Here is a 17,525-nt window from a genome sequence, read left to right as displayed (position 1 = left end):
CCACTCATTGAAATGTGCGAGTTGTGAAATTACTTCTCTTTGCATCTCATTTTCAAAACTGTCCGCACAGCTTCTCCCAGGACCAAAGATATGGCTGGCTATGGACCTACAATGATGCTGCTACCTTCTAAGACTCCTGCGGTAACAATAAACCAGCCTTGACGGGGTATCGAATACGGTATTTATTTCGGATTCCTTCAAAAGAATTTAGATGATGACTACAGTTTCTAGAATTCAACGCGATTTTATTTCATCACGAAAGATATGCTAATGCTGCCAAGATAAATTGCTTGCTATGAATATGAAAGATATTTCACTAACTCGGTCACTTTTATTCTTCTCGAGTCCTTTATAATCAGAAACAATCATTCTCTTCTAAATACATCAAAGCATAAATTTATATTTAGACTCGCGCTAACGTATGACATATATACATATTAACATTAAACAACAGCACCATTATTATAAATCTGAAGACTTATGAAATGCTTGCAACAGTTAACTACGTCGTCTCGATGCTTTCACTGTGTTAAGCCCACACGGCAAAATGTTTGTTTCATCAAAATAGAAAACATATTCTTCACAATACGTTTTGAGTACAGTTTTACCCGCAGATGGTAAAAGGTTCATGGCATTTATAACAAAAACACATAGAAAAGGGTAGAATACACTGAAGTTATTCAATTCAATTTTTTGTGTCATGTCATGTGATGCAGCGGTGCTCGTCGATTTGTTTTTCAGTTGTGGTTGTTTTGCAAAACACAACATCCAACGCACGCAGGACAAAAAATGTTTTCGGGGTGAAAAAAAGGCAGGCGCTTTTTTCTCGAAAAACGTTTTTCTGTTCGTTGTTGTCTGTTTTGACTTCAACACACACCACATAACAAACAGACTGAAAACGTTTTTCACGAGGAAAAACATATCCTTGCCATGGGCTTTAAAGATAATACAAGATTCTATGCTTAGCTTAGATTAGCACATTGCCACGCACACAGAGTAAAACTAAATTAAAACTAAAAACGAATCTGATCGCTCAATAAAATCTCAGTTGTTTGGTCACCGCATTGAGACGAAAAAACAGTTTTTACAACTAACATATAAAATACATGTAGTTTATATCACAACGTCTTTTACATTTACAATGTCGAAAAAAACATGTACTTAGAATAAATAAGTGAGAGCAGACAAGCTTCACTATACAGCCTCAACTATATGAAAAAGTGCATTTCATTATATAAGCCTGAGAGTTATCTGTGAATAGAAACATTTGAACTATAACCGACCGAACCACTAGTAGAATGCATTATCATCTTTCAATCAACAGTGGTTTGTTTATAGATAACTTTAAAGTAGTAGGCTATCTATGTATCTCCGCGTCAAATCTCCGCAATCAACTAACCAAATCTACGAACTCTGATACAATTCAACCTGGTAGAAAATCTGTTAAAATATCTTTCCGACCCTACACATGTGTGTGAAGTAGTATATAGAGAATTTTCGTTACATTGATACTTTTCTAACCTGTGTATATGCAGTTTCTTGTGTTATTAAATCAAACCAACTCCGATACCATATCATCTTGGAAGAAAATTTATCAAAATATCTTTCTGACCCCGTACATATGAAATAAAGTACCAGGTTAGTATATACATGTCCCCAACCAACTCTTCCGATAATGCTTAAATTAGATTTGATCTGAGCACGCAGAGTCCATCATATACATATCTATTAACTCTGGTTATGCTTCTTTATAACATCTAAAACAACTTCTCAATCAACAGCTGCATAAAATGTATAATAACATAAATACTCAATTATATTGTACATAACTATATGTCCGTCTAAAACTAATCAAAGTTTGAAAAAAATCTGCAATTATCCCCGATCAGGTTTATTTCAATGCTGTTCATTAACCCTTTCAGTGCCTGTACAAATAAATTGGTCAGCACTTAAAGGGTTAACCAGGTTTAAAGGAAACAAAATTTTACACAAATAGGATGAACATTAACAAAACGGGGATATGAATGCATATATAATACAGAAAGCTGGTAGAATTTATCAATGCTGGCCATTACGTTGATATTCATGCCAACAATTGCAACAAAACATGGAATTAATGTTATTTACAGAAAAAAGTTCCGTATACAAAAGGGAAGTCGAAAAATCAATTTAAGTATAGCGGATTTAAGCTCGGTCGACAAGATTCCTCCATTTCAAACCCAACTTCTTATCTTTTATTTCCTGTTCTCGATTCAACGAACGCCAGACTTTGATCGTGTTGTCATCGCTGGCGGTGATCATCATTTCCGGATCTCGTGGATTAAACGCCACCGAATTGACGACGTCGGCGTGAGGGTATTTCTGAAGAAGTACCCCGTAATGTCGATCCCACAAATAGCCGTGTTTGTCTTCGGCACCGCTGAAAAGATCGTTAAATAGGATTGTATTAAGGTACCAATGTCCCTACAGATCAGTCGTTCCTGGATATAATGAGTTTTTCTAAGAGTTTTAGAGGAGAAAATTTCATATTTCAAGGAAGTGTCTGCATCACACTCTTATATCCCAAATACAGTTGACATCTACTAAATCGGTTCTGTTTATCTCGGCTTCATAAGCTAATCTTTATCCTTGACAATAATAAACGCGGTTTCTTATTCAGTAACTGCCTAATTGGGCAAGATCCCGGTTCCAAAAACTGATTTAGGTGTAGTCTAACGAGCAATTTCATAGAGCATCTAATTGCCTATTTCTCAAAATTGAGTTTTTAAGAAATGAAGGAGTCGCCAGAACCCTGTTATCATAAGGCATTAAGGATCAGCTTACGTGTTATGATACATACCTCGCGACGTATTCATTGCCGACGTCCAAAAAGATGAAGAAACATTCATCATTAGGAGTGTAAGCTTTATGAGAGCGATGCATTTTGTCGACTTCTTTCATCGTAGTTAAATCGATGACGTGTATGTCGATTTCCTGCGCGATCGGAGGAGGATCGTAGGGGTCGACTATAATATAACCCCGCGGCCACGGTCGACTGTTTACATACAGGAATCTGTGGAAATAAAAACACATTCTTTATCATATCATATTGAAATAATTCGACCTAAGGCTAATACTTCAACGTAATAAATAATAACGCAGAATTTGTCAGTGATGGTAGGTTTTTTTTATCAATCCCTGTCCATAGTACCTATAACCATAGAACTCAAAGAAATAAATTGATTGAGTTCTATGCTATAACCTGAGGTGGTTGCTTAGTGGTGCAGTTAGACATCAGATAAATACTGCGGTAATTATGCATTTTTGATTGTCACTTATCACCAAGGTCCCTACAAATCAGTCATTCCTGAATATAAGGAGTTTTAAAAGAGTAATTTTCCAATTTCGAGAAAGCGTCTGCATCACTTTCATATCCCAGTTACTGTAGACCCCTTGAATTTACTGATTGAAAAAAAATTATTTTTTCTTACTTTACAATAAAATAGCACTTACCTATGACAAGGACTCAAACACATTCCGATTATATGACCGTGTAAGTCTATGAGGTGATCGACGCGGTCGTAATCCACATTATTCACGCCTTGTATATTATCATTATCGCGAGCGTCTATCGTACTACCGGTCGTCGTTTCAATCTTATGTCGCGCGTCGCACGCGAACAGCCGTTTAATCCCGACCAGGTGCGGCGTGTACGTCTTCGTACCGGTCGTGAATATCAAGTATTTATCGGTTAGATCGCTCGCCGTCGTGTCGGTGGAGACCGTTTCACTCGTTTCCGAATACACGTCCATGTCGTTGTCCGATTGAGGACGTTTAGAGCAAATTTCGATATCGTTCTCTTGATCGCTGACGGTCATTTCGTCGTTATCGTCGCTTTCGAAATCGACGTCGTTTTCGGGTTCGTCCCACAGGTATCTGTAAGCGCGCGGTTCGCTGTGAACCGTGTGTATTTTGGAAGTAGTGCCCCGTGTTGCGCTGCTGCTGAGTAAAGGTTCTGACTGACTGTGTCCTGAACGAGTGTTTTGACTAGAAGTCGTCGACGACGCGCTGAGGGAGCACGTTGACGGCGTCAGACAATTCGCCACCATTAAAGTTCGAATCGAACTACCGTTCTCGTTTTCAAACTTGAACATTCTCATATAAACGGATTCGTGTTCTGACTCCGGGGCTTGGTCGGCCTAAAATTACAGAAAGTTGTTGACACTAAAAATCCACTTGGACTGAAAGAAATGGGATCCAACTACGGTAGTCACTTTCCGCCCATTTACAAATCCCCTGAGTTTCCCCTGATTTTTCCATGTGATAACACAAACTTTTCAGAGGGAATCAGAGAAATTTTTAGGTTTAGAATGTAAAACAATTAGCCTAATTCGTTTTTCATTGAATCACATGTTGATATAGAAACATGTGGTCAATAGCATTTACAAATTCTCAGAGTTTTTTCAGGTTTTCAGTAAAATCTATCAAAGAGTTTTCTCATCTCCAAGTTTTCCAGGTTGGTGGTCGGACCCGCCAACTATTGGATCTGATTTACCTTATTGAGCCAGATAGCTGAACACGACGACAGATTACCTAACCAATACAAAGTTCCTGATAACAAATAACTGTTATTGTACCATGTACCAAATATATCGTATGGTTTGTTTAAAACACGGCACTGCAACTGAAAATTATCTGAAAGTAAGAGAAATGTCTTTAAACTGGATTTTAATCTGGTCTAAAGAGATCGAAATTACTGGTATTTAATGTTTTGTAGCGTTCCCGGTAAGAAGAATATTGATTTTAAACTTACCCAATAAACTAAAGACAGCTATTTCACCAGACGTGCTGTACGAACCAAAATGAACCCCGGATACAAGTAATAAAGTATCGCTACTATTAAACTGTGAATACTGAGTATATTTCCAAGTCAGTTCTTTCAAGTTATGGCTATACTTCAATTTAGCTGGAAAAGTAGCGTCCCAAACCTGTGAGATGGAAAAGGTTGAACATTTATATCAATTGATGTTAAAATCAACAGAAAAACGATGTCTATTTCTCAAAATTGACAGAGTTTTTGGGATAAGGAGTTTCGGGCACCTTCCGAAACATTTTCTGCGAATATCAACGTAATGGCCAGCACCCAGCGAGTCATCACGTGACATTATTGTCCGAAGATACACACTATTGGCCCTTGCGGTAAATGAGCGGTTATTTGGTCGATTAAATGTCGGTAATTAGATGGTAATTAAGTGGTAAATTGTCTTTTTGTACAAGATACAAGCTACAAGGAGCTAGGGACCCTGTCAACATTGAAATTTATTTTATAACGTTCCCCACAACCAAGGGAGGCAGCTCTACTCTTTTGCTTACCTTGATGCTTCCATCTTTTGAGCTTGAAGCGAACATTTCTCCGTTATGCGAGAAACTAACGTGCAGAACTTGATCTTTATGACTACTCAACACTTCGCTTTCAACTTTGGGAATATGAAAATGCAACCTACGATATTCGTGACGCCACAACGTTTTACCGGGACTGCGCGGTATTTTGCGACTAATTTTGAACGTTCGGTAAAACAGGTCTTTCCACAGCAGTTCGTCGTAGGCGACTCGGTACCAAGAGCGGCAGACTTCTGACACATTCAGCAGTGTTTCCATTGGCATGAATGTAAAAACCTTTAACAGGATGACGTCGGGCAGCCTTTGCCATGGAGCTGGAAAGTTGGGACTCTCCATAATAATTCGCACTCTACCAGAATTAAAGACGCCTAGATCAATGTACCACTAATTTTCTGAATAGATAGTGTCTGGAATAAAAAGATGAGGATGATATTGCATGACATAACAAAATGGTTATACAATAGGCATGGAAATAAAACTACAATGGAAAACACTTTTCAGCAAAGAATGTACAGAAATGTGAAAGTATTCATTTTCATTTGAGATCTTCTTCTTCTTCTTTAGAGTAATGTGGAGGACCTGTAGTTGGGCATTGTCCCACAGCGTTTGTCAGCGATGCTCGGACTGGATATCAGTTACGGTTAAAATTCAAATATGTACAGTTTAAAAAAAAGAAAACAATGTTGGCTGAGTAGGTCACATCTATTTGGAGCTCCACTCCCGGAGGAGCGCAGCCTTGAATGCATCTGCTGAGGACGCAGCACATATCTCTTCTGGTACACTATTCCATAGACGGATAGATGACGGGAAGAAGGAGTGAAGCTTCACGTTGGTCCTCGTATGATGTACCATCAGTCTATGTGCTTCGTCTTGCTGGTGTGATGATGCTATCGTCCACCTTGAGATCACAGGGGTTCTTTTTTTATAGGTGGTACCTAGGATACTGGGTCAAATCTTTGATTTTGGACCCCCAGCTATCGTAACGAGCCCGTGCTTGAGATCAGCTGTTCCGGTTTCATTTTAACCTGTATATTTAACATTCGTTTTAAGAATGCAACTACATGTAAAACCTATCGAAAAGATGCGATTACGTATATGTTATTCATCTGAATAGAAAAGATGACCTGGGATGAAATGAATCTCACGTTGCTTGTGATTTTACATGACGATTTTTATCCTCAATTCCAGTCCATTTTGTTTATGTTCAGTGGTGTAGGAGATATCCGACAGATGGTGACACAAGACGGTTCGGGTAACATCAGAATCATTATTCTTGTGGCGAGAAAAATGTTCACACTACGCCGCTTTGGAGAAATCAAATGACTTATTTACACCAAATTATATAAATTTCGTTGGGAGTTAATCTCTAATGGCCAATTTCTAAACCAGAAAGTCAGAGGTGGACCTAGTTAGTTACCTAATCGTTGGTGGTAAGCTTTTTATAATCGGATGGGCTTATACCAACTGTGGTTTGTGAAAATATCCGATTGTGAAACTAAACCACAGACAGGTTACTGACTAAGGTGGACCCAGAGGCCAATTTTGATGGACTTGTCACATCGCTAATAGGCAGTTCGATGTCCAACAACGCAATATTGGGGCACTACCACACAGATAGTCATATTATTGATGAATAAAATTCTAGGACAGAAAAAACAAACAAAAAGAAACAAGCCAGGTATCTGCTGTGGGTGTCGTTTTATTATATTAAAAATTATTTCATTTTTTTTATGCATAAATAAATCTTGCGGAAAATCTTGATGAATATAATCTTTATACATCACTCTTACATAAGAAGAGACAGTTGAAAATTGCTTTAAGTATCTAAACATTGTGTCCGTCCTTTTCTGGCGTTCGACGAATAAATCAAGAATATGAACCGCATGCACGGAGAAAGACCTTGTAAATGCAGTCACTGATTATCATCGAACAGGTGGATTTCCACGACTGTCTCATTCTCGATCTCAAAGAGTCTATTCTTTTATCATTAAATCCATTCAAGAAATTTCAGCTGCACTCTCTCCGCGATCTTTCGTCTCCGTTTCTCGTATCTATTTTCCAGTTTTGGTACTCGTCGAGAATAACGCGATCAGTCCAGATGCGACGCCTACTGATAAAATGTAGTTACTGTAAGAAAGTCAAGGAAAATTCAACACGGGAAAAGACAAGAGTCAAAATTATCGGGATTTCAGTATTTGTCTACAACATTGAATCAACTGTACCAAACTATTATGAATCTTCTATTACCGGGTAATAAGTGTTTGTCAGAGTTGAATTATACCAAAAAACAACTCTAATAAGGGAATAATAGTCTACCGTAATACCTCGTGTACGATTACAATTGATATCTAGGAATAACTTACCGGTAATACAGGGTCCCTACAGATCAGTCATTCCTGGATAAAACGAGTTTTAAAGGAGAGAATTTCATATTTTCAGGAAGTGTCTTATCACTTTTATATCCCAAATACAGTAGACTCCTCCTATATCGGTACCGTTTATCTTAGTAAGGCTAAAAAAAATTGATACCTTGTTTCTCCCCTCTGCTGAGCTTAAATGTTGACCCGGCCGGTCGCCTATCTACCCTATACATTACTTTTTTTTAAATCGTGATCAATTTTACCATAACAGACCCGGCCGCTATAGAAATGAACTGTTTATAAATTTTATCATATTTTACAAAAATGACCCGGCTGCTGCGGAGAAACAAGGTATCATTTTTGTTTAGCCTAATCCGTTAATTTTGTGGTTTTGTAAGCAGCTAATGTTTATCCTATACACTACCTAAACTCGATTCCTCATTTTTAGTAATTTCCACTTACGATCATCGAGCCATTTTTCGCGAGTTGCGGCGACAGTCGCCGCACGATAAAAGGATACAACATCGGTGAGAACGATCGTAGAACGTAAAACGATAACAAGATCATCAACAACAAGTAGAAAGCGTTATTGTAGAATATAGAATAAGTGGTCGCTTCATAATCGGCTACTTCGTTCTTTTTCCACAAAATTCTGAAACAAGAAACAACAATTGATAAAATAAAAATAACCGTTTGAGTTATCGAAATCATATTGAAACTAATTTTTTTTTGCAAATCAGGTGTAATTGTTATTGGTTACTTCATATTTTCATTGACGGCAACAATTCCAACTTAACCAATTTTTGGGTGATACTTTTTCATGAAACAGGGCCCTGATATCTTAATCATTATTAATACATTGGAACCGATTGAGTTTGATTTCTGCCAGTATTTTCAATCATTGTTCACCTTTCGTCTTTCTCTTTCTTCGACATTTTCTTATCATCTCCGATCGACTTCATCACTTCGCGAGTAACGGCTTCTTCACGTTTCAAAGCAACTCTGAAATCGAGAAGTTTTTCGATCCATGACAATCTTATCTAGGAACCAGGATTTGCAGGAATGGCTCCACGAAATTGAACTACAGTATTCAATACTCACTTGTGCTTGAGGACGAACTTGACATTCTTATACGCGAATGACATCAAGTATGTGCTAACTAGCGTCATCATACCGAACATGATTCCAGATTGGTATGGGTCCATCTGGTGAATTCTCCAAAACAGCCCTGTGTGAAAGTATATAGCAAGGTCAGGATTTGGTAGTTAGGAATTACTGTTCTAATAAGGATAATTTGAAAAGTCAACTGTCATGAGCCATACTGAACAATAGTAACAGTCCATCACAGATGCAACACATATTCGTTATGAAGGCACTGCAATGCCCTGGCAAGCGAGTAGAACCCGGAAATGTAAAAAACGTACGAGTATTTCGTCGATTTTTGACTGATTCGTCGAGTAATGTCGGTAACACTTACAAATAGGGATTGCAGAAACGATAAATGCATTTCCGTAGAATAAAGCCGATGACTTCGTGGTGACATTTCGGCTAAAATCTTGGAGTAAAAGCTCCTCTTCACGGGTAAGTTTCTTTCCCACGGCCATTGTCGACGTTGCAAGGAAGATCGTATGTTTCCGGTGATGATCGTTTGTTTCCGTCGGGTTTTCAGTAGCGTCGCCTATCGGGGAAACGACCGGTTTGCGCTAAGATTTTCTCGGAGCGCCCCTATTCTCATCTCAAATTCAAATCTAATTAATTCTCATTACATTAGAAATGTCACGCAATGTTCTAAAGTTGTTAAATGACAATGAATACAGCTGCAAAACTAATGAAAGGAGGAAGAATAATTATAGAATCATCAGAAATCTGATGACAGCCGTGAGTCAGGAATATTTAATCGATTCCAAGTGCAATAACTCAGTCTAAATGAGTGCCCGGGCAATTCAATTTAATTTTATTTATCTGTAGTACAAAGTCTAGTAATGTATTCGTGTAAGCTGAGTCGATGATGCACAATTTATTGCAAGATGCAAGATTTTCAGAAATAATGATTTTTATTTGCACTTTAATCAGCACAAAACTTAAAAACATTAGTTTTAGAAATTTTCAGTTTTAATTCATGATTCCAGAAAGATGCCAAATTCATCAAAATCCACGAAAAGCATTGCAGCCGGAAACTGACATATGAGGGGTTAAGTATAGAATAATATTTTCAGAATGTTTTAAGGTGACTGCATCATCGGGCAACCTTAATTATGACAGCCTGGTGGATATCAGTATAATCTAAATCTGTTTCTTGTAACTGTTTCTATGTTATATTATCCATTAGTTTGTATCACTTCTGATTACTTGATAAGTCTCTTAATTTACTTATTTCATAATTCCTGTTGTAACTTATATTACAGTCTAATTCAAAATGTAGTTTTCTCATTTGAGTTTTTTTTTCATTGCAGTAATGGTCGACTATATTATAACCAAGATTGCTCATGTTATACGCTGTAAGCAAGTTTTAAGTGGGCTTGAATTTATTCTTAAAGACTCAAGATTGATCCATTTTCAATAAGCTAACCTGCATTTGAATTATTAGGAGCTTTTTTACTAGATGAATATTTAACGGGACTTTCGTAATATTTTTTTGTTATATAGGAATCAGAATGAAGCTCGATTATTATACGAACGTCCAATGTGTGATGTTAAAGAAAAAGTTATCGAAAGCCTTATATGTGAAGTAAATATGGTAAGCAAAACATCGAGAATTGAAAAAAAAACCTGCTTTAAAATTGGAAAAATTTTAGAGTAAAAGTTCAAGCATGGGGAATGGACATCCTGAGGTTATCTAATTAATTGATTTGGATGATCAGTTCGTTTTACTATAGGTGGTAGTTTTATCTTTTCAAATTAGGAAAATCCACACGAATTAAGAGACACCAGAAGATCGTCTAGACCTTGCCAATACGCTTTAAAAGCTAACAATCGACTTGTAAGATATGACGTAGACAGTGGTTTACTATTAGAATCGGTATTCCTGGCTCCTTTATCCAGATGTAAATTTTTGTACGTGTTTCTTACTAACAATGGCAAAACCTGCATTGAAATGATTATAATAATAATGTAATATTATTTGATAATTACGTTTTAGACATATAGCTTGGGCTAAGGAAGGCTATCAACTGGAATTACGCTCAAAACAATCTAATCAATACCAGCAACGAGAGGTACAGTTACTTGATATTTGTATGTCTGTAGAAAAAGTGGACTCGAGTGGTCTTAAATCTAAGATTTGTTTCCAAGCTAGGTCCTATATTTGATAAAACATTTTTGTCCTGATTATATATTTTCACTGAATAAAATTATTATTCTTTCAGTCTGGTGTAGCAGGGAATGTTGTACAAACAATCGCTATATTGTCTGTTTATCCGTTAGAATTTGTGGCTATGATGGAAATCACCAAAGAGGCAAGCATAGACCTTAAACGAAGAAAGAACTAGTATTCTGTTTTACTCTGCTTAAAGATTAGATGTTGAATAATGGCAGTAGACTGTCTCAGGGTGGCCACTTTTATTTGACTCACTTTTCCCCTGACTACCCGTATTCCCTGACATGTACGTTGTTTTCCCAGACTCGATCTGCTAAGAATCCAATCAATTAACACAGTCAAATAGGTAAGACATAGACTGAAACTGTTTGATTTAACGCGCGATCTAGCTGTCTCCCTGACTTTTCCCTGATTTTTAGAGTGAATTTTTCCAGGAAAGTGGCCACTCTGTGTCTAACTCAGTAAAGTCAGAGTACACAGTATTTATCATTTGAGGTTTAATGATTTCTCGTTTTATTTCAGGTGTTTGGTCCGACTGTAACTGATGTTATAGTTAGTGTTGGTTTATTGATTACCATGCATCACGGCGGAGTTGTTCGTTTTCATAGTTTCGAAAGATTGATGTCCGAGGTCAGTGGAGCTGACTTTGGTTTAGATGGTGCGTAGTACAACGAAATTCAATCTAAATTTTATTTGATTACAGAATTTACTTTTCAGGGCGAAGCTGGGAGAGTACGTTGAGGGCCATGGTATCGTAGGTGATACGTCTTGCGGATTACCGATTAATCTGAAACTTACAGGTGAGCAGTCTTTACAAATACTGATTTTACAGTAGATCTTCCCTGCTCTATACTGATTACGGTTTGCCTTGGTGGATGTCTTTATTCTAATAACGATTACAGCTTGAAAAGCATTTGATTGACATTCTTACTTATTGTTTAGGCTAATTTGCGAGATTTGACAGGAAGGTCACTTACCTGGAAATCAGGGTAAAGTCAGGCAATTTTGCGAAGAATCAGAGAAAAGTCGGGAAAATTTGTTGAGAGTTCTATCTAGATCACGCATACAATCAAACAATTTCCATCATGTCTGACGTATTTAAAAGTGTTAATTGATTGGATTCTTGACAGGGAAAACAATATTCTACAAATTTCTTTGCAGAGCGTCCTCCAATACTATTAGAAGTAAAGTGTGCTCTTCACAATGTCCAGTTTGGTGGCATTCCCTGGCATTATATTATTACTCCACATGGAAAGGAAGGCATACATCACGTGCATGCACTGGAAAATGGTTACCTGGTATAGACCCTGTCCGAATTTCTATTTCGTTGATCGAAAACTGAAGATTATTAGTTCGAAAGTATTATCTCTCTTCTTATTGTAGGCTCATGGAGGTGTATTAGATATGGATGACGTGTCCATTGAGCCAGAATCAGCTACGTTTCACTTGGATGGATCTGAAAAAATTCTGCATCTCGGACCTAAACAAGTCAGGTAGGTACAACATCATAAAACTGATATTGCCTTAAGGCATGTTGTACTGAATTTGAATGCTGAATTTTTGTTTGGAGGGTGTTGAAAATTGGTGATAAGAATCCAGTGACTGGTCAGCATCAAATCAAGGAATATTGCACTCTGAAACCTACGATTCTAGCTCAATCTGAAAGTGCTCCACCCTCTATTACTGTATGTATACAAACTGCTGATATAATCTAAAGTTTCTTATTTTCATGAATTATGAATTCTGTCTTACCCATATTGTAGGTGACATCATCTGGAAGATGTATTAAAAGAAGATTTCAACCAGATCAATTTAATGAAACCACTAATGAGGTATGTGCTCTTGCAATATCAATACCTTATTCACTCTTAAGTCCAGTTGTATTCTATAATGATTAACAACATTGATTGCAGGTTTATATAAACAGTATAGATTATGAGCCTTGTTTAGAAGTGATATCGCTGATATACGTGGACCGAACTGAAGAAACAGGCACTAAAGGCAGAATAGACATGTTCGACAATATGACTGGACAGTTTCTAAAAACAGTTCAACTACAACATCCATGGAAAGAGGTACAACTGCACATCCTCTCTTTCAGGGTCTCTACAACTCCTTGATTCCTAAAAAAAATCCTTCATAACAAAAAAATGTTTTAAAGGTGCTTGAAATCCTTTCATTTGAACAAATTCCAAAAACTCCTTCAATTTTGAGAAATAGGCAATTAGAAATTTTTGTCTAATTTGTAGTTGGACAGTAAACTACGCCTAAATGGGTCAGGAGCGGGATATTTTTAACCTAATTAGGCAGTAACCAAATAGTAGTTTATAGGATAAAAATTTGCTTACAAAACCACGGAATGATAATGGATTTAGAGATAAACAGTTCCGATGATTCAAGCTCTTGTATCCAGGAATGATTGATCTGTAGGAACTGTCTGTTTTGTCCAATCAGTTCAGAGTTCACATTTGAGTAAAAAGTTCTATTGTGTCACGCTCGACTGGCAGTGTAGAGTTGCATCCAAATTTTCCAGGCTTTTAGAATTTATTTCTTTCATTGCAGCTTTACGGGCATACAGTACTGATAGATATGGATACAATAATCGATATAGTGAAAGGACCGATGTCGAAATTTAGTTGTTATGTGTATAGACTCGATCGTAGATTGGATACCACTGGTGCTGTTAAAAAAACTACCAAGAAGAAAAAGAGAAGTAAATGAACAAACTTTACGTCTGTACACAAGTAATTGTATATAGGACGAGAAAACTTTGCTAAATTTCAAACAAAATTGTGACCACAATATCAGCATCTATGCAGAGGGTTAGTTATCGCAATTATGTCCATGATTAATGAAAATATGAAATTTTATACTGCATTGCATTTTTCTTGCGTAATTTTTTCTTCCAAAGGATTTCAGCAAACTACATCAGTAGCCAGGTAGTTCTCTCCTCCAAGAGGAAATGTCAAATTATTGAAAGAAACTTTTGTGTAAATATTATGAAATACATTTATTCTAAAAAAAATGGAATGAATTTTGATGAACATGAATTATTAAACATAAGATTTTAAAACACCAACTTTATGAATATGTACAATATATATCTAATAACATAACAAATGTTTAAATAACAATTTATTGAACAAGTCATTGAACAATTTGAAAAAAAAACAACAAATATTTACATTATTCACAAATAGAACAAATTTCAATGATATGTACAAGTGAATGAATGAATGTTTATCTAAACTCAGTAAATAGGCAAAACTACAATATACATGTATTTACAGAATCCAGGAAAGGAAACCTATGAAATAATAGTGGATATGTACAATGTCAAACCCCACAATGTAAAAAGAAAACAAAAAGTTTTAAAATCAATGAAAATTCGTCGAGAACCCTGAATTATCATTTTTTTATTAAAAACTGAAAATTGTGAGTTCTTAATGAATTTGTCAATGTTTTAAAATTGTTTGGTTGTTTATCATTGTGGTTTGATCCATAGTAAATTTCTACCTCTTCAACCTACACTACTGTAGTGAAGTACACCGTTTAAGTATTGCTCTTTATCAAGAGCTTCCCTTTGCACAACAAACTTCACTTCATACCTAACAAATATAAATCTTAATTGAATAACTAAAATAGAGTGAATTCTATTACGTCTAGAATTAATAAAACAAAAGCAATGTTTTAACAACCGGTAAGTATTGCATTGCGCAAACTTATCTAATCTTTTATTGCACAAATTTAACTTTTCTTAACAAGAGCTTAAAGCCTAGGTCAGGCCGACTTACGAACCAATCAGATTGTCGTAAGAACAGCAGTAGTACACACATGGCCGCTGATTGGTCGACTACAACTCGATCAGCACTATCGATCATGTGGCCGAACAAAATACTCGCCATTGATTGGCTGCGACATCAGTCATAAGAAATAGAACTTGTTCTATCCTTATGATTCAGCTGTGATCAATCCATTGCAGTTGTTACTCATTTCAGGTTCCCGATTAAAAAATCGCAAACCTGACTGCTTTACGATGTGATAATCCGATTGGATCTTGGTCGACCTGAATTAGGCTGTTGTAGAAAACAAACTCGACATTAACAATTAGAATGATTAAATTTAAGTCATTAACAGATTCAGAAGAAACAACATCAACAATTGAATACAGTTGTGTATCTGATTACACATTCATATTGCACTATCCCGACTTAATTAAACATCAGTTTAATCAAACAACCATGGATTTCCATGAATTAACAACGTGAATTTCGTCACTAACAATTTAAAGAAACACTAACAATTTAATACGTTTGTGTATTATTATTATTACTACACGCGTTTATATTGCACTATCCCGACAATTAACTCAAACTCTCATCAACTCAAACAACCATGGACGTCACAAATGAGAATATCCATAACATATTATCCTATACATACTTAACCAAGAATCACCTAACACATACAAACACATTAAATCCCATTTACACACAAAAATCACTTGCAACACAACCAAACACACATTTTATCAATCATGTTATTGCACATGTAATTTCCAATTCAAACTCATTCGATATATTGCACAAGTTCTAGCATTAAAAACGCCCGGCCTGCTTTCAACAAGTTGAAACCTCAACTCGTTTCTTTAACTAACAACAACAATAAATGAGCGGTAATCATTAACAAATTTAAATACACTAAACAATAAGAAAACATTGTGTGACGTCGAAATCCAACATCTCTAGACAATTCATGTACACACTTTCTGTGTATGAGATGAACTAGAATTAACAAAACCAGGGTGACCACTTATCCAGTACTTGGAAATCAGGGGAAAGTCAAGGAGTTTTCTTTTCTTTAAAAAGGTCAGGGAATAGTCGAGGAATTTTGTTCAATAAGGGCTGAAAAGTCAGGGAAATGTGTTGAGATTGCTGGATTGCGTGTAAAATCAAGCAGTTTTCATCTATGTTTTACATATTTTACTGAGTTAATTGATTGGATTCTTAGCAGATCCATTCAGGGTAAACACGCATGTTAGGGAGTAGTTGGGGAAAAGCAAATCAAGTAAAAGTGGCCACCCTGGAAACAATCACTAATAAGTTGAAAACAGTTCATGATAATTTGACTCGTTCAAATTAATCGGAAATGAATTTTGGAGTCGAAATAAAGCCGTCTGCTCAACATTTCTACTCTTCGCCGATCTCAAACGGATCTGACTCATTACCATCTGTTATTTGAGCGTGTTTTATTGATAACTGAGACGCTATCTCGTTCAACTCATCGTCCATACAATCATCATCGTATCGAACATCATTCGACGAGCGACGTTTCTGCTGCTGAGCGCACGGAATAACGAACGCGGAATCCGTCGTCTCGTTCTCGTCGACGTTTATTTCGAAGTTCGAAGTCGATTCGGCCTGACTGAAATTCTCCGAAACGTCTCGATTATTATTATTATTATTATTCTGATCGCTGGACGGTCGTCCGATGTCGGATTGTTGCGTATCTAACTCCATAGTAAATACCGATGTATCTGCGAGATACGAGTCTCGGTGTCTCCCTGATTGTGAACTGTTTGCACTGTCCTGCTGTTTTACTGATGATTGTGAACTGTTTGCAGCGTCCTGCTGTTTTACTGATGATTGTGAACTGTTTGCACTGTCCTGCTGTTTTACTGATGATTGTGAACTGTTTGCACTGTCCTGCTGTTTTACTGCTGATTGTGAACTGTTCGCGTCGTTCTGCTGCGATTTATCGACGGAACTTTCATCGACGATCAACTTTCGTTTGACTTTCGAATCCGCGCTCGTAACGTCGAAAAAGTTTCGAATGTCGCAATCGGATGATTTACGTTTCTTCGGTTTGGTATTTTCCTTGTTGTTATCTTTGCTATCGGGAGTAACCGTATCTAGTTTAAAGTTCGGCGCGAGAAACTTCGATTTACTGGATTTCATTTGCCTCGGTTTCACCGCTGATTTTTGTGAATTTTCAGATGTTTCTTCAGGAAGATTGTCTTTGCAAACTGGTTCAGATATTTTTGCGAGCACCGGTGACTTTAGAACCTGCACTGGCGAATCATTCTTAGTCGAAACTTTTTTCCATTTCGGCATTTTAGGAACTGCGAAGGTCGGTTTTTTAACATTGCTAATTTCTACTTTGGTCTTCTTTTTCGGTCTTTTACCCTCGTCCGAATCAATTTTACGCGATGAATTCACTTTACTTCGACGTTTCGTTTTTAGTTTGATTCGATCGCGGCGCTCGGATAAACTCTGTCCGGTGTATTTCTTCTCTGGTTGTTGCCCGCCCTCTTCATCATCAGTCGATGCTCCCGCGTCATCTGATGGCGATCGACTCGTTTTCGATTGCTTTTTTCGTTTTTTCTGCTTTTTAGGAGATTCGCTCATTTCGAAATCTTCATCGCCGTCGCCTGAAAATAAAACTGTAATATATTTTCTACAAATCTATTT

At 36.8% G+C, this 17,525-nt stretch overlaps 3 protein-coding genes across 5 annotated transcripts; 1 reads left to right on the top strand and 2 right to left on the bottom strand.

The window, feature by feature from the left end:
• Positions 1–259: 259 nt before the first annotated feature.
• Positions 260–6,582, bottom strand: LOC141914520 (F-box/WD repeat-containing protein 5-like). Of its 3 annotated transcripts, none has more exons than XM_074805743.1 (7): positions 6,525–6,582; positions 5,353–5,786; positions 4,793–4,967; positions 4,535–4,674; positions 3,493–4,178; positions 2,840–3,052; positions 260–2,419 (listed from the first exon to the last, which is right to left on the bottom strand). In XM_074805743.1, the coding sequence occupies exons 2-7, from the start codon at positions 5,713–5,715 to the stop codon at positions 2,185–2,187; spliced, it is 1,812 nt and encodes a 603-aa protein (XP_074661844.1). In that variant the 5' UTR covers positions 5,716–5,786; positions 6,525–6,582; the 3' UTR covers positions 260–2,184. The 3 variants fall into 3 exon arrangements, with proteins under 3 accessions (XP_074661844.1, XP_074661845.1, XP_074661846.1); XM_074805744.1 differs by having other exon boundaries at positions 6,504–6,573; XM_074805745.1 differs by lacking the exon at positions 6,525–6,582 and having other exon boundaries at positions 5,353–5,923.
• Positions 6,583–7,075: 493 nt separating this feature from the next.
• Positions 7,076–9,370, bottom strand: LOC141914515 (translocon-associated protein subunit gamma-like). The gene is made up of 5 exons (XM_074805738.1): positions 9,217–9,370; positions 8,841–8,967; positions 8,649–8,741; positions 8,260–8,391; positions 7,076–7,506 (listed from the first exon to the last, which is right to left on the bottom strand). Exons 1-5 carry the CDS (start codon positions 9,341–9,343, stop codon positions 7,431–7,433), a joined length of 555 nt encoding a protein of 184 aa, XP_074661839.1. The 5' UTR covers positions 9,344–9,370; the 3' UTR covers positions 7,076–7,430.
• A 124-nt stretch (positions 9,371–9,494) lies between these two features.
• Positions 9,495–13,898, top strand: LOC141914517 (DDB1- and CUL4-associated factor 17-like). The gene is made up of 15 exons (XM_074805740.1): positions 9,495–9,617; positions 9,869–9,930; positions 10,193–10,237; positions 10,386–10,476; positions 10,642–10,793; positions 10,879–10,954; positions 11,105–11,194; positions 11,578–11,685; positions 11,759–11,855; positions 12,217–12,353; positions 12,439–12,548; positions 12,626–12,740; positions 12,819–12,887; positions 12,969–13,130; positions 13,618–13,898. The coding sequence occupies exons 1-15, from the start codon at positions 9,513–9,515 to the stop codon at positions 13,774–13,776; spliced, it is 1,578 nt and encodes a 525-aa protein (XP_074661841.1). The 5' UTR covers positions 9,495–9,512; the 3' UTR covers positions 13,777–13,898.
• Positions 13,899–17,525: the final 3,627 nt, after the last annotated feature.

This window comes from Tubulanus polymorphus, unplaced genomic scaffold (genome assembly GCF_964204645.1).
Source record: "Tubulanus polymorphus unplaced genomic scaffold, tnTubPoly1.2 scaffold_37, whole genome shotgun sequence".
Taxonomy (NCBI): domain Eukaryota; kingdom Metazoa; phylum Nemertea; class Palaeonemertea; order Tubulaniformes; family Tubulanidae; genus Tubulanus; species Tubulanus polymorphus.
This window is presented reverse-complemented; position numbering and strand designations above follow the sequence as displayed.

What these genes read in the sequence shown, in the direction of transcription:
- LOC141914517 (XM_074805740.1), top strand. Translation starts at nt 9,513, where the DNA reads ATGTCACGCAATGTTCTAAAGTTGTTAAATGACAATGAATACAGCTGC. An exon ending in GATTGCTCATGTTATACGCT is followed by an intron (nt 10,238 to 10,385) that starts GTAAGCAAGTTT and finishes TTTGTTATATAG; the next exon opens with GAATCAGAATGAAGCTCGAT. An exon ending in GTGCTCCACCCTCTATTACT is followed by an intron (nt 12,741 to 12,818) that starts GTATGTATACAA and finishes CCCATATTGTAG; the next exon opens with GTGACATCATCTGGAAGATG.
- LOC141914520 (XM_074805743.1), bottom strand. Translation starts at nt 5,715, where the DNA reads ATGGAGAGTCCCAACTTTCCAGCTCCATGGCAAAGGCTGCCCGACGTC. An exon ending in TGTTTGAGTCCTTGTCATAG is followed by an intron (nt 3,053 to 3,492) that starts GTAAGTGCTATT and finishes TTATTTCCACAG; the next exon opens with ATTCCTGTATGTAAACAGTC. An exon ending in GGCAATGAATACGTCGCGAG is followed by an intron (nt 2,420 to 2,839) that starts GTATGTATCATA and finishes CGATCTTTTCAG; the next exon opens with CGGTGCCGAAGACAAACACG.
- LOC141914515 (XM_074805738.1), bottom strand. Translation starts at nt 9,343, where the DNA reads ATGGCCGTGGGAAAGAAACTTACCCGTGAAGAGGAGCTTTTACTCCAA. An exon ending in CGTTTCTGCAATCCCTATTT is followed by an intron (nt 8,968 to 9,216) that starts GTAAGTGTTACC and finishes ACTTTCACACAG; the next exon opens with GGCTGTTTTGGAGAATTCAC. An exon ending in CGATCGTTCTCACCGATGTT is followed by an intron (nt 7,507 to 8,259) that starts GTATCCTTTTAT and finishes ACTTTCTTACAG; the next exon opens with TAACTACATTTTATCAGTAG.